A 14,464-nucleotide genomic window follows, 5' to 3' on the forward strand; every position below is an offset into this window, starting at 1 on the left:
TCACGTCAAAAGAGTTGACAATGTATCTCGTACGTTGAAAAACACAAGAAAAACAAGACCACAACCCAGGCACCTTGTCTTCGCAGTGATCACGGAGTATTGTGTGGAAGGAGAATAAAAGATGCATGGCATTGGGCCCAGGCGCGTGGAGGGCTCCAGATGGAATGCCACCAATTTGGTACTCGATACCCTGCTGCCATTGGATCTTTCGGTACCTTAGGTATGCCCAGCGGGGGTCCTCCCACTGTCTAGGGTGCCTCCAGGGGCGGTACCCTGTTTCGACTCCCGCTGCCCCCTAAACGAAATCCCCAGACCCGTTTTGGTATTCGTAGGTACCTTGGCCCAATCAATCTTTCCGTCGAGCTGCCTGCCCGGTTTTCAATTTGTCGACGACGGCCCTCATTACACACGCCGCATATTTTTGCTTCATATTCCGATATTTCATTACGATATCAAGCTATCAAGGCGACGCGACGGCGACCGCTGCTTGGGTCTCCGTGTCTCGTGCATGACCGTGTCTTTGCCCATGTCATTCGTGTTCGCATACTTAGCTACCTTGCCTAAGGTAGGCATGTATTGCCACGTTATAAATATTATACGAGCGTCATCAGACCCTTATTTGGTTGTGTAGGTACTTTGAGAAGTTGGGATACCTTACATACACAGACAGCACTGCGCACTATCAAACGACCACAAGATCAGGTAGATTGCTCAATTCGCCGTTGCCGCTGCTCAGCCTCCCTTGAGTTGCTGTCCTCTTCGGATTCCGGCAGCTGATTGATGTACGGTTGATCTATTCCGCTTTCTTGTCTACATTGGGTATACATACGTCGACAGCCGCCGCCCCGTCACATCAGATCTGGGATCCGCGTTTGACAAGACCAGACGAGACAATAAGGGTTCATAGGCACTTATCCAAGCAAGTCGTTGCTTTGCGTTGCGGCCGTGTGTCCCGACTCGTCGGCCGCGGCCGATGGTGACATTTGCCCCCCGTCCCCTCCGTTCGAATCGCCAGGTTGCAGCATGTCAATTGAACCCGCCGCCGATCAGCCCCCCCGGCGGCCGCCAATCATTCCAGAACAGAGCCCCCGCCGTGACCATGTCGCCGGCTTCGATTGGATCGCCATTCGAATTGACTCTGGCAGGCGTGCGGGACTAGTGAAACCTCCCCCATCCATCACCGCTGTGGAACCGCAGCTCGTTCATCAACTAGGCAGCCATATAAAAATCTTCCGAGGAGCACTCGTCGTCTCCTCTCCAGCAAGAGGCTCCTTTTTTCTTGCTGTAATTCCCGCCTCCGCATGCCGAAGGCCCGAACTGGGGCGGATAAGGCAAGGCAGGTTTGATAACAGTAATGGGAAATGGCTCAACCGCAGCCAAGTTGTCCATCATCTGCCGAGGAGGGGGGCCTGTTATCATGAGGTGGGCATCATCAAATCCTACGGTCTGATTTGGGGCACCAGATTCATCATGAAATTTCGGGCGTAAAATTGCACAGATGCGGTCAGCGAGTGTGCGATGACAAGACACAGATCCAGATCGAAATACGCTGCCTGGTGCTGTGCCGGAATTCCATTCTTGTACATAGTACGGATAATGGACGTTACCGCATGGAACCTTCCAAGTCGGCTTCCACAGGGTGGACCGGTCAGCACCTAAAAAAACAAACCCAGCCATCACGCCGCACACGCACGCCTGCACGCACAGCATCTGTAGCCCTGGACAGGAGATATTGATAGGAAATATTCCATAACCTGGCTATATCGTGGGTAGTGCCGTGCGGCAAGGTGCATGGAAATGAGAGCAGCTTCACCTGAGAGCCAATGACAGAAACGAGCCTGGAAGGATTGCTGTTAAATGAGCTCAGCAGGTCTAATCAGTTTGATCTTTTGTTTGCTTGGTGCCTTGCATACCGTTCCTTACGTAGGTGAGCTGCTGCTGCCAAGCTTACATAAGGCGAGAGGTCAAGCCACACCCATGAAGACTTCGCCACGGACCATCCACTGTTGGGAGAGCTATTTTTGTCCCCTTCCTACCTTAATTCGGGTGCCCGGTTTGCACTTAAAACTCCACTTTTTCCGACGTTCCCATGGAAATCCGCCCCGATCACATCCCGACAACATGGCGACTCTGAATCCATTTCGGCATCAAGCATCATGGCAACTCCGCCTTGAGATACCGCAAGCCTGGAATCCTTTCCGCCAAAGTGTCTATACAGTACTCTGGTCCACCGACCGCGACTATCGTCGGCGCTTGTAAGCCTTCGCCGGACAGACGCCGCAAGCGCGGCTCAACGCTCACGTAGGATGAGCCCTACCGGCACCGCCTCTGTTCGCTTTCCTGCCTATTTCGAGGTCCATTTCCCACCTTTTTTCTCCTTCTGCAACTCGCAATCCTCCATCTCACCCGGGATTCAGAAGACGCCAATACTGACGGTCCAGAATCCGTTTGCCTGACAGAGGACCCGCCATGATTGGCATTTTTGATCGGTTGCCTTTCGCATTGGACGTCTTAGCTCACGATCCTAGTCCACGATCAAGATCTCATCGTCCGAGCTCTGACGCCTCAGCCATGTCGCTGGGTTCTGCCATTGACGTCGTGCTTGTTTTTGCGTTCCAACACTCCGGCCCTGCAACAAGCGTCATTGTGCAGCCCTACCAGCTCCCGGAAACTCGACGACATCTGCATTGGCGAAAGCTTTGATGGCCTGATTATGCCCCCTGCGCCAAACGTGAACCTTCCAGGCCGTGCATGCGCAGCCACATTACCGTGTTGGAACTTCGGCCACGGGGGGCCAGTATCTGGAAACCTCTTTGTTCAGGCTAATTCAATCTAGAAGGGTGCCGTCTACCCTCTATTCAATTCTAAAAATTACAACCCGCTACGCCGGGCATGGGAGCAAACCCAGCCTCGCTCCAACAAGCACCCCAGCCCAAATACACCAACAGCCCGACAAACACACGACCCCCAAAGCCCATTCAGCGGCAACAACTCACACTGCGCCAGACCCCTTTCTCGTCTCTCCGCCGGCATCCGCCTCCCAGAAGCGATCTTTGCTGCGATCACGCCCCCGAAGCAGCCCTCCGAGGTCAAATGGATCAACGACCGTGAGCCAAAATGGCCGCGGGTCCTTCCATCCGGGCCCGTCAACCTCCGTAACCCCGTCCTTGGCTATGTACACCGTGTACTTTTCGGGCAGATACCTCCGCGGGTGCCGCACGTTGAACATGACCACGTTCGCCAGCATCAGACTCGCCTCAAAGACGTAAAAGAACCACTCGTACCGGATCGCGGGCGAGATGTCCTCGACCTTCATGTCTGCGTCCCATTTCGTGTTCGCAACCCCAAAGTATTCCACAATCCTATACACAGTCCTCGTCAAGATCAACAGGACGCTGATGTACAGCGTCGTCAACGGTCCAGCCACCCCCCTCGTCCTCGCGAGCCCCAGCTTCGCGCACCGCCGCTGGAACGCCGCAGTCAGGGCCACGAAGCATGCAATGACGAAGATTTGCAGCAGGAGGGAGGTCTTTATGAGGGGGTGTCCCGCCTCCATCTCCTTGTCCGACAGGGACCGGTTCGCGGAGTAGCTCGCGCCCCATCCGTTCAGCGCCTCGATGATGCTGGAGAAGAAGGCAAAGGTGCTCAAGACCCTGCCCGGGTGGAGCGGGGAGCAGTAGGGGACGTAGTAGAGGACGCGGCCGAGGATGTGGTAGTTCGCGAGCTCGAGAAGGGGCCTTGAACACACAAGTCAGTCAGGCAGTGTCTCTCATGGTAGGGGTGCCGCTTCTACTCACGGTGCCGCATAGATTAGACACACGCTCGCGATGAACGGGTTTAAGTCGTCGTAGTGATACGATCCGTAGATCCGCATCGCAAAGCCCGCCGTGAAGAGTAGACAGCAGAAGGAGAAGAGAGCCGTGACCTTGAAGAACTTGTAATGACTGCGAAGGAACCCGTCAGCTGCTAAAGAAACTCTGCGGTCGAGGAGGCCAACACCAGACATACTAGCTCTGCCAAAAGTGCATCATCCCCGACGCCAGAAAGGCGACTGCGAAAAAGATCGGCGCCCCCTTGTTCGGAGCGTAGAAGTAGTAACTCCCATCGACTACAATCTGTCAGCCCGCCAGTCTTGCAGCTGTCAGCGCTAGACATACCATAATTCCCGTCCGTCATGGTTATTCGCAAGTCTGGCTCTATCGAGCAGTCAATCATGAAAAAGGCAGAAACAAGTCGTGAAATATCGAAGCAACTCATCTCAAGCTCATGCCCAAATATATATATGTATATATATATATATATATATACATGCAAACAACACACCCTCCGAGAAGCCTCATCGTCAGTCCAGCCCCATCTGCCAATCCCACACAAACCCGAGGAATACGGTCTCAATCAGCCTTACACCCTTCCCGACCAATCGCATCGCTCCCTCAAATATGATTCACCAAGCCGGCATCAGAGATGACCCGAACCCAAGACACGTCCCTCAAGTATCCTTTCCTCTCATTCGCTTTCCTTTCAGAAAGCCAGCCACTAGTGCAGAGAGCGTGCATACTTCTTCTGCCCTTTAACCAGTGAGGTCGTGGTCGGCACAGCCGCTGGGGACAGCACGCGGCGCATCATCGTCGTATCTCGCATTGGTCTAAGAGAGAAAAGCCACACGCCCTGGGATTGAGAGCGTCTGGGAGGTGTACCCGACGACCGCATTTGATAGGGCACCTTTTGCATGGATTTGTTGCGTCGAGTGTGTTGTTAAAAGCCACCGTCTTCGTTCAAGGACCATTCAAGATGAAGCTCTCCCGTCGGTACAGCCGAGCTGGATTTTGCTGATACAGCTTTTCGCTGAACGATTCGTCCAGACACGACCGAAGCTCACGCGAACGTAGAATGTAATCTTGATTGGTACCTGATGGAATCTCTGTCCCAACTAAATGCTGCATGTTGCAAAAGCAGACGAAACAAGAACCCAATACCTCCGTGTCCCAGGCAACTAGTATTTGTATATCAAAACAGACCGGCCCAATGGACCATGACATGCCGGCCGCAGCCTGGCACCAATCGGCGGATCCGACATATGAAGTCCCGAGTTTCCCCAGATATCCAAGGCCCGCCCGCGCGGAGCCTCATTACGCAAACGCCGCAAAAGGTTTCCATCCTAGGTGCAGTCCCTAGTGGTTAAACATACAGTGGTCATACATGAACTCATTAAAGACTTTTTTGCCTTTGTAGGCTTTAGTCAACTTCCCAACCGCGGCCCATTCCGTCCGCGTTGTCGTCCGCCATGCGGTCGTCGTAGTCGCTGTCGCCTACCACACTGTTCGCGCGCGATGACTCAACTTGACTGAGGTAGTAATCATCATCTTCTCCCCAACTGCTATACTCGTCATCTGAGTAGTCCCATTGCACAGGAATGGTCTCGCCGCCCTCGCCGAACCCAAACATCATACCGCGCCATTCTCCAGCAGCGATCTTGGCAGCCACTTGGAGCATCAGAGTGATCAAATGGGCGGGTGGGCCCAGCAGAACTTCGCAGGTCTTGGAAACAATAGCCATGGGAATCCTGCGGACAATGTCGAGCCGGCTGCGGAGGAATGGCTGCCGTCTGGTGGCAGTAGTCGTAGACGCGAAAAGGTTGGCCGCTGACGGCAAGGTGGCCAGGGCTGTGCGACCGACCGAGATGCTGCTAGTTGTTGCCCGGTGTCGCATGTATGGGCGGCGAGTAACGGCTGTTGTGACGGCTTCATCCTCAGAAAGAGCAACCTTGTCGGGTTGCCCTGCAACTTCGGATGGGATATCCGGTGCTGTTGCAGCGCTCTCTTGAGAGCTGTCATCCGTGAGGCAAGACGTCGCGTCCCAAGTGCGTCTAGTCTCGGGAGTGACTGTCATGTCAGAGATGTCGCGATAATGCCATGGCTTCTTGGGAATCAATATGTTGTCGTGCGGATACGGGAATCTCGTGGGTGAGACTTCCGATGCAGGTGACCGTGGGATCGGAGTCACGGGCGAGTGCCACGACTTCACACTATGAAACGAGTCGGATGAGTCTGTCGGTGACACCGGTTCCTTCGCATCGTCCTGCTCCTCCAGAATAGGGGTTTGTCTCATTGCTGACTTTGACGGCGGCGAGGTGACGAGAGTCAGCTGGGGAGGGACAAGAGCGCGACCTTTTCTAAAGCTGCGCAACTTCTTCCGTCTGCCAACGCCAACACCGTTGCCTTCGAGAACCTCGCCATCAGTTCCAGAAGAAGACTCTCGGCCCGATCCAGATCCAGTATCACTGCCATTGCCTGTCTCCGCCTGAGGCTGTACCTCGACAACCTTGACCTCTTCAATAGGCGCTGTTAACGAAGGAGCTGCGGCCAACTTCTGCTCGTAATTACGAATCACATCGTAGATATTCGTAGGCGTCGGCGTGCCGACTTCAAATGAAGATGGGGACCTTGGGGTCGCCCGAACGGTAACCAACTGCTCTTTAATCTGAGGTTCAGCGGTCGGGCTCGATGACGATCTCGAGTGTCCTGGAATCATTAATTTGCTAGCACGTTTCTCCGCGCCGTCCTTGTCGACAGGAGACATTGGCACGTCTTCCTCGGCCTCATGCGATGCTTCTTCGATCTTGTTTTGCATTTGAGGACTGCTAGTACCTTCCTTGAACAGTAAGGGGTCCAGTGCGGCAATGGCAAAGGCGGTGGTGGGGCGAGTTGTCTCCATTTGCTCCTCCAATTCTTGCAGCTGGGCCGCCTTGTCCTTCTCATTATCCGAGTTCAGGGATTCCTCGGCCTGGGATTCCTCGGCCTGGGAACCGCCTTCGGACCGCTTTTGGACTTGTAGTTCGAAAGGTGCCATTCCTGTCTCCTTGGGCTCTGTCAATGAGCCTCCTGAGGCAGTGGCTTCGGGGCCTGACTCAACGCGGCTCTTCTCCGACTGAGGATTTGAGGCATCTTCCGCCTTGATCTTCTCAGCAAAGAACCGACGACTTTTTTCGGCATTTGTGATGGTTTCTGTAGCAGATGCACTGGTCTGAGTCTTTTCCTCCTCAATCGCAGATTCGCTCACGAGTCTCTGTTCTCGGGGCGGCTCGGCAGACCGCGATGTCTCGGTGCTGGTTCCTCGCGATTCAGAGCTTGACTGAAACTCGGTGCCAATAACAGAAAAACGACGCAGTTCTGTTCGGCCTCTAACGCTGAGGGATGCCGAAGCCCTCCTCTGAGTCTTGGGTGTGAGAGCCTTGGGCTGCGTGGGCGATATCTCATGGGTTGGCAGGGAAAGGACAGGCAGAGCACCCTTGACAGGAGGCGTCCATGGACGCTTTTTCACTGGCGTCTTTGGCTTCTCGGGGAGTGCAACGGTAAATGACCGCTTGAAGGGGCACTCTGTCTTTTCGAACTGCAATATCTGCGCGAGCACAACCTTGAAAGCTGCAGCTAATTCTTGCTCGGTAGGATTGGTGACCGGGATCTCTATTCTCCAATAGTTGGGTCGACGTATTTGCAAGACAAACTTGCTCGAGTCTTCTTCCAAAGCCCAGCATTGGCTCTTGGGAAGCATTGGCTGCAGGGCGGAGCCACAGTTGAGAAAAGCCACGGAGCCAGTGCGATATATGCGAAATGGACCTGGACGCACAAGTGTCAGCGAATGATGTGAGTCTTGGAGAGATATCGGCCGGACTGACCGATTGCAATCGTCCTCTCTAACTGCGAATACGGCGACAGAGTGCCAGGTTCGTCTGCGCGGCCACGGCCGGGACTCCGAGCGCGGCCTCTGGAGGCAGCAGAGAACGCGACAATCTTGACATTGGGATGGTTGTATAATGTCTCGACGAGACCACCGACTGAAGCAGATCGAGGGGCGGGTACGGGAGACGTCGTTATCGGGGCTGTCGCGACACGGCGAGGGGCCGGGTAGTTGTTGCGGAGGGACTCCATTGTGGTGTCCCTGGATAAGGGTAAGAGAGAGTGGACGGCGTCAATCGTAGCTGATGGCTCCGTCACGTAAGGGCAGATTTGGTCAGCTGATGCGAGGGAACGAGGGCGAAGAGTCGGCCTTGGGTCATGTCGATAGCGGGTTCGGGGACATGGCAGGCTCCCGGGGATCTCTTGATTTTTCCGTGCCGCTTTGTTGCTCGCAATCTCCGTTACGTTCGTCGCAGCGTCTGTCTTGCTTTCACGAGGAAGAGATGTGATGGCAAGGGGCAGAAAGAAGAGGGAATTCGAGGAATCCGATCGGCGGGCGGGAGTTACCTTAGAGAAGGAAGGTAGCGGCGCGGGTGTCGATTGGCGGGCGGCGTGGGCAGGCAAGATACGGCAAAGGTAAGGTAGGTTAGGTTAGGATAGGTAAGGTAGGTATGAAAGAGAGGGACAGAATTAGAATTAAGGACCCCTTCCGAGCCGACAAGATCGATAGTTATGCGATGTCTTGCGCGGGTCTCACTCAGCAGCCGTCCAACCTCTGCTGCAGTGCTTCAGACGAAGAAGAAACCACTCTTGCAGCAAAATGCAACGAGACAACCCCACGAATCGAAGACGAGAGGACACTGAAAAGGAAAAAAAAGGTTTTTGGATTGGTGAATGGACTGAGGACGGTTGGGGAAACAAGCAAGGCTATGCCAGGGTGCAGCACAACCTGGAAAGAAGCTTGGACGGATTTGCTCATGGTTCGACCAGGGGGCGGTAGTGTCACGGCTTCCTGGGGACTCGTTCGACGCACCACGCGCCGCCGGGGGGGTTCTGACGCTGCCGGTTTCCTGCCAATGCCTACCACAGCGCGTCTCTGTTTGATCCCCTTGCTCTTATTTGCGACTGCTGTGCAAGACCCTTACGATCTGCGCTGCCATTGGGCACGAACCGCAGAAACACTCGATTCCAGTCGTCCGGGACAGGACTCAAGACATACGATCTTTTGCCAGACGGGCCACGGGCGTGGCCATTCATTCACATGTTGTGTCTCTTGTTCCCGGTTGAGATTGAATGATCCTCTAGGATATGCCATGCCCCTTTCTAACTGCCACTTGTGCTTGGTAGGTACCTTAAGGGGTATGATGCATCCCACCTCACCTAAGGTACCTAGTTTAAGGTACCTCTTGTGCGCAACGGACGCAAGCCATTGCACTAATCAACCAACAGCGCGTCTCGTGATGGTGCCCGGCCCCTCTGCATCTCGTCAACCGTCAACGTACTACGTACCAGTAAGATTGAGATTGCTACGGTGCGCGAGTAGCATTCGAGGCTATTGGGATCGCGGCGGGGACAACCGATGTATCCCAGCGCAAATACTCCCTCAGCACAGCGGCTCTGATGGGGAATTATGGGGGATCCCGGGCGCAGAAATCCTCGCTAGGGGAATGACATGCATGGGGGGGTCCTCAACACATTGTCACTCACATTCACGATCCAAGTGAGGCCAAGTGACAGTACCCTCCGTCTGTGTTGTTGATGGTGCTCAACTGCAACCGAGGTTGACTGTGTATCAGTGTCTCGACGTGCGCTCATCGCATTCTTCGACTGAGCTTCCATTTTGGTTCCACCGGGTCTCCCATGACAACTCCCGTCCCAAAAAGCCTGCATAAAGAACGCGGCCCAAGATCCGAGCAATGCGGCAGGGGTTGCAGCTGTAGTCGATGAACACGTTTCTGGGATGCAAGTTCGACGCGTGGGCAGTGCGTGCAGCTGCAGCTGTAGCCAAAGGTAGCCGCAGCATCCCGCCAACATGAACCGGTGCCGCAGCTCTAGCCTCTATTCGTACTTGCGTATGGATATCGGTACCTAGGTAGGTATTTGTAAGGTACGAATACCTAGATGACTATCCACTGGAGCAAGCCTGAGCACTGACGCTCACACGCCAAAATCTGCATCCGTGAGAGGTGCCAGAGGACGGAGGACTGGCAGCTGGCAGCCAGTGTCGCTCAAGTCCCATGAGGTAAGGTATGATAACGTAAGCCTGTCTGTCAACTGCACGGACCATACCCGACCGCCCTGCGCAGGTGCCTCTCCAGCCGTTATTCCCGGCAGTGTCGTCATCATTGGATCTCGCCCGCCAAGTTAGCTCGAGCTCAGCTCGTCCTGGCCAGCAGCCCTGGTCCTGTCTGACGAGAGCTCGCGTGCCCCTCCAACCCTCGTCGCTGCGCATCCTCAAACCCAGAATATTTTGCGTTGATCTGCACAACCAGCCCAGCATCCGACGACACCATGGCCACCGAAAAGCGCGAAAAGCGCGATATCCTTCCGTTGGACAAGCTGCCACTGGACAAGCTCCCTCTGGACAAGGAGACCCTGAAGCAGGAATTCGACCTGTCCCACTTTGACCTCAACTCCGTCATTCGAGGTGCTCAATTGACCCTAGTCGGGGGTAAGTTGTCCAAGGCCGCCAGAAACATCATGTTTTGGAACAAATTAGCTGACTGCGAGAAGCTCACCGAGCGTTCCAGAATCCGGCCCTCTTCACCTCCGATCACTACCGACAAGCCGGCGTTGCTGTCCTGACTGGCCTCGCTATCCGCCTGATCATCTCCGTGCCCGTAAGCCTCCGGTGGAGCCGTCCGAGCGAACAAACATTGTCTTGCAGTTGAAAGTTGACAAGCGCCTAGATCATTGGTGTTAAGGTTCTTCTTTGGTTCATTTCCCTGCTCTTTAGCTTGGACCATGTTACCTGGGACGAGAAGCTCGTGGGAGGCCTCAATTTCATTGAGGAGTACGTCCTCCAAGTGCCCTTCTTCCTGATGGCCTTAATGCGATATGTCACTCCTACTTTGGACAACATGTGAGTCCACGAGACCTGTGGTCGACCGGCATTTGCTGACAATTCAGGTTCATGGACTCCCTCAATTGGGTTGACAGGACCTACGTCCAAAAGCACAAGCACGATGACCCTAACCACCTTCGGGATATGTACTATCCCAACTTGAAGCAGTACAAGGTCAGCGACGGCAGCACTCACTCCACCAGAACGGCGGAGGCCGTCAGTATGTTCCTCTACCGCTTTGCCCGCAAAGGCGCCATCTCCCTCGCCATCTTCGCCCTCTCCTACGTTCCCGTCGTCGGCCGCTTCGTGTTGCCCGCAGCCAGTTTCTACACCTTCAATAAGGCCGTTGGCTTAGGACCTGCTTCAGTCATCTTTGGAACGGGAATATTCCTGCCAAAACGTTACCTCGTGATCTTTTTGCAGAGCTACTTCGCCTCCAGGAGTTTGATGAGAGAGTTGCTGGAGCCTTACTTTTCACGGGTACACTTCACCAAGGAGCAAAAGCGGAACTGGTTCCGCGAACGCGAGGGCGTTTTGTTCGGCTTCGCTATCGGCTTTTACACCATGATCAAGATCCCCCTTGTTGGTGTTCTGATCTACGGCATTGCGGAAGCTTCAACGGCATACCTGATTACCAAGATTACAGACCCTCCTCCCCCTCCTGCCGAGAAGGCTGCATTTGCCGAGAGCCAACAGCAATGGACCAACAAGCATGAGTTCCTCAGCTTATCGCTTGCCAACATGGACACCATTCACAATAAGCCATCGGGAGAGACGCAAAAATCACAGTAAAGGCTTCTGGAAAACGTCGAGCGCGCCCTATGGACATGTCAGGCGTCAAAGACAGTATTAGAGCCTTCTTATCCAATAGCAAACCCCTGTCATCACCTCTATCGTAGATTGCTTAGCGCGTAAGGTACTCTGGTATTGCTGCGCCCACAGGCACAGAGAGCATCCACATCAGATGCCGAGATAACTACCAAAGCGACCCCCAAATCAATTACGTTTCAAGAAAGGGTCTCCATGCAGAATGAGATCACCATGGAAGTCTTATCGATTGGCGTGCCAGTTGCGCTTCCAGTCGGCCGGTGGCATAACCCAGACGTTTTAATGCGGGGGTTGCCAGATAGAAGCCTGATACGGCAATTGGAGGGGAACTCTCTTATCAGACGCAAGCTCCGCACTGCTCCCGGCCCCAACACCGTAACAGTCGCCTAAGAACTAATCGTTTCTTCGTTTGCATTCTCCAACTGATAGCCAGCCGTGGCAGATGAGGCGTTGTTTGGTGCATGGAATAGCCCATTCCGAGGAATGAAAGGCGGGGTAGTTTGGAGGCGCTGGCTCGGGCTGGATGTGCTATATCTAAAGAGGCCGGCCTGTTTGGGGTTGGCTACAGACTCTATGGACACCATCGCCCTCAAGTGCAATATACGCATGTTTCTTTCTTGAAAGCAATCAGTTTCCGCACAGTTGACTCTCAAATCATAATCCGTCATGGGAAAGACTGGTATTCGAACGGCTAACAAGGTCAGCTTTGACAAGCCGGCCTCTGAACAACCTGGACTACATGTGAGTTGATTTCATCGGTGCGCTTGAGATGCTGCTCACACTCATTCATGCAGAATAGATGGCACCCCGATAGTAAGTGATCATTATTCGAACCAAGTGTGCCCTACTCTGGCATATCACCAGACACGACTCATGAACGGTTCTGCATGCAGTGCCGTCCACGATCATTTTCATCTTCGTTTCTGTGCTCATCTCTCCACCCCTTTATCTCTGATGTAGTAGTAAGAGCAAGGTCACTCTCTCTGACGCTCTGCAGTTCCCTTCTCCGGAACAATCAAGGATGGCGAGACGGTCAAGATTGAATGCGTAGACTGGTAAATCATCCCATTCTCCCAACGGTGTTATCACAGCCCAACTTCATCTCAGGACCGGCGGTCAGATTGGTAACAACGACTCCGCAGACGACATGCTCAATGTGGACCTCACCAAGATACACTACCTCTCGGGTCCCTTCGAAGTCGAAGGCGCCCAGCCCGGCGATCTGCTCCTCGTCGAAATCATGGACGTCCAGCCCTTCGAGGACCAGCCGTGGGGCTTCACGGGCGTTTTTGACAAGAACAATGGCGGCGGATTCCTCGACGAGATCTACCCGACTGCGTATGTTGTTTTTCTCATGATTATCCTCGTCTTGCAAGATTGAAAGACTGACATGGATGAGGAAATAGCGCAAAGGCGATCTGGGACTTTGAGGGAATCTACTGCACATCGAGACACATCCCCGGCGTCAAGTTCGCGGGCCTGATCCATCCCGGCATCCTGGGCTGCGCGCCCTCCGCCGAGGTCCTCGACACCTGGAACACCCGCGAGGGCGAGCTCATCAGCGCCAACAAGCTGGAGCGGGACGTCGCGAAGCCCCCCGAGCCGATCAACGTCCACGCCGGCGCCGCGGACGCTGCGCTCAAGGAGAAGGTGGGGAAGGAGGGCGCGAGAACAATCCCCGGACGACCGGAGCACGGGGGCAATTGCGAGTGAGTTTGCAGTCTCGGCGAGTGTTTGCTGGATGGCAGGATGCTGACGGGGTCACAGCATCAAGAACCTGAGCAGGGGAAGCAAAGTCTACCTCCCGGTCCACGTTCCCGGTGCCAAGTTCAGCGTCGGCGATCTGCACTTCTCCCGTAGGTTTCCCCCTCGAAGTAGTGTACCGATAAAGAACGAGTACTGACACGCGAACCAGAGGGCGACGGAGAAATCTCATTCTGCGGCGCCATCGAGATGGCCGGAGTCATCACCATCAACTTCAAAGTAATCAAGAACGGCGTCGCGGACCTCGGCCTCAAGTCGCCCATTTACATCCCCGGCCCCGTCGAGCCTCAGTTCGGCCCCGGACGACAGATTTACTTTGAAGGTTTCTCCGTCGATGAGCACGGCAAGCAGCATTACATGGATGTGACGGTTGCATATCGGCAGACCTGTCTTCGTAAGTTCTCTTCCCCCTCACGCCATTTCCCCCTTGAGCGACACAAGAGTCAAGGGTCTGAGTCGACCTCACCGGAGGAGCTGTCCAACGGAAAAAAAGATGATATGAAGCGATGCTAACATTGCCAAGGCGTCATCGAGTACCTCCGCCGCTTCGGCTACAGCGATTACCAGGCCTACCTGCTCATGTCCTGCGCTCCAATTCAGGGCCATGTGGCCGGCATCGTCGATATCCCTAACGCGTGCACGACTATCGGTCTGCCGATGGACATTTTCGATTTCGACATCTCTCCGGCTGCCGGCAAGGTTGAGAAGCGCGCCTTGGGCAGCTGTGCTTTTGCTACCGGGGTGACGGAGGGCAAGATCACGAAGGGTGGAGAGAACAGTGAGCACAGCTACGGTGGCGGACTGACTTACAAGAAGTCTGTGGTGGAAGATGTGAAGGACAAGGTAATGGGCGGCGTGTGAGAGACGGGCTGTTGTCTAGCTGTTTCTGTTAGTGTCTTGCGGAGTTGAGATTTGGAGCGGAAGAAAAGCCGCGACTGAGTCCCGGAGGCTTTGTGCACAAGACTTCATCATGTTCATCTCTCGTTTGTCTAGGAATAAGGTAGTAATTTGTTCGCAGTCCTTCTGGCAACCACAACCTGAATACGCCCGTTTACCCTGTATCCTCAGCCCCTTCTTCATCGTCCAACAACTCCTAGCGCGCTTTCACGATCATTGCGATTATGAATCAATG

General features: G+C 54.4%; 4 protein-coding genes across 4 annotated transcripts; 2 read left to right on the forward strand and 2 right to left on the reverse strand.

The window, feature by feature from the left end:
• Nucleotides 1-2,992: 2,992 nt before the first annotated feature.
• On the reverse strand, nt 2,993-4,176 carry RTA1-1 (Lipid-translocating exporter-like protein RTA1; the record flags this gene model as incomplete). The annotated part of the gene is made up of 4 exons (XM_036641218.1): nt 2,993-3,737; nt 3,798-3,944; nt 4,009-4,108; nt 4,158-4,176. 4 exons carry the CDS (start codon nt 4,174-4,176, stop codon nt 2,993-2,995), a joined length of 1,011 nt encoding a protein of 336 aa, XP_036493847.1.
• A 1,059-nt stretch (nt 4,177-5,235) lies between these two features.
• Nucleotides 5,236-7,928, reverse strand: CGCS363_v009370 (uncharacterized protein; the record flags this gene model as incomplete). Its single annotated transcript, XM_036641219.1, has 2 exons — nt 5,236-7,616; nt 7,676-7,928. 2 exons carry the CDS (start codon nt 7,926-7,928, stop codon nt 5,236-5,238), a joined length of 2,634 nt encoding a protein of 877 aa, XP_036493186.1.
• A 2,259-nt stretch (nt 7,929-10,187) lies between these two features.
• Nucleotides 10,188-11,532, forward strand: CGCS363_v009371 (uncharacterized protein; the record flags this gene model as incomplete). The annotated part of the gene is made up of 4 exons (XM_036641220.1): nt 10,188-10,347; nt 10,410-10,516; nt 10,586-10,758; nt 10,806-11,532. The coding sequence occupies 4 exons, from the start codon at nt 10,188-10,190 to the stop codon at nt 11,530-11,532; spliced, it is 1,167 nt and encodes a 388-aa protein (XP_036493185.1).
• Nucleotides 11,533-12,234: 702 nt separating this feature from the next.
• Nucleotides 12,235-14,193, forward strand: CGCS363_v009372 (putative formamidase; the record flags this gene model as incomplete). Its single annotated transcript, XM_036641221.1, has 8 exons — nt 12,235-12,309; nt 12,363-12,381; nt 12,566-12,623; nt 12,676-12,906; nt 12,975-13,277; nt 13,336-13,424; nt 13,484-13,726; nt 13,856-14,193. The coding sequence occupies 8 exons, from the start codon at nt 12,235-12,237 to the stop codon at nt 14,191-14,193; spliced, it is 1,356 nt and encodes a 451-aa protein (XP_036493466.1).
• Nucleotides 14,194-14,464: the final 271 nt, after the last annotated feature.

This window comes from Colletotrichum siamense (assembly GCF_013390195.1).
Source record: "Colletotrichum siamense strain Cg363 chromosome Unknown KSG_Cg363_contig06, whole genome shotgun sequence".
Taxonomy (NCBI): Eukaryota; Fungi; Ascomycota; class Sordariomycetes; order Glomerellales; family Glomerellaceae; genus Colletotrichum; species Colletotrichum siamense.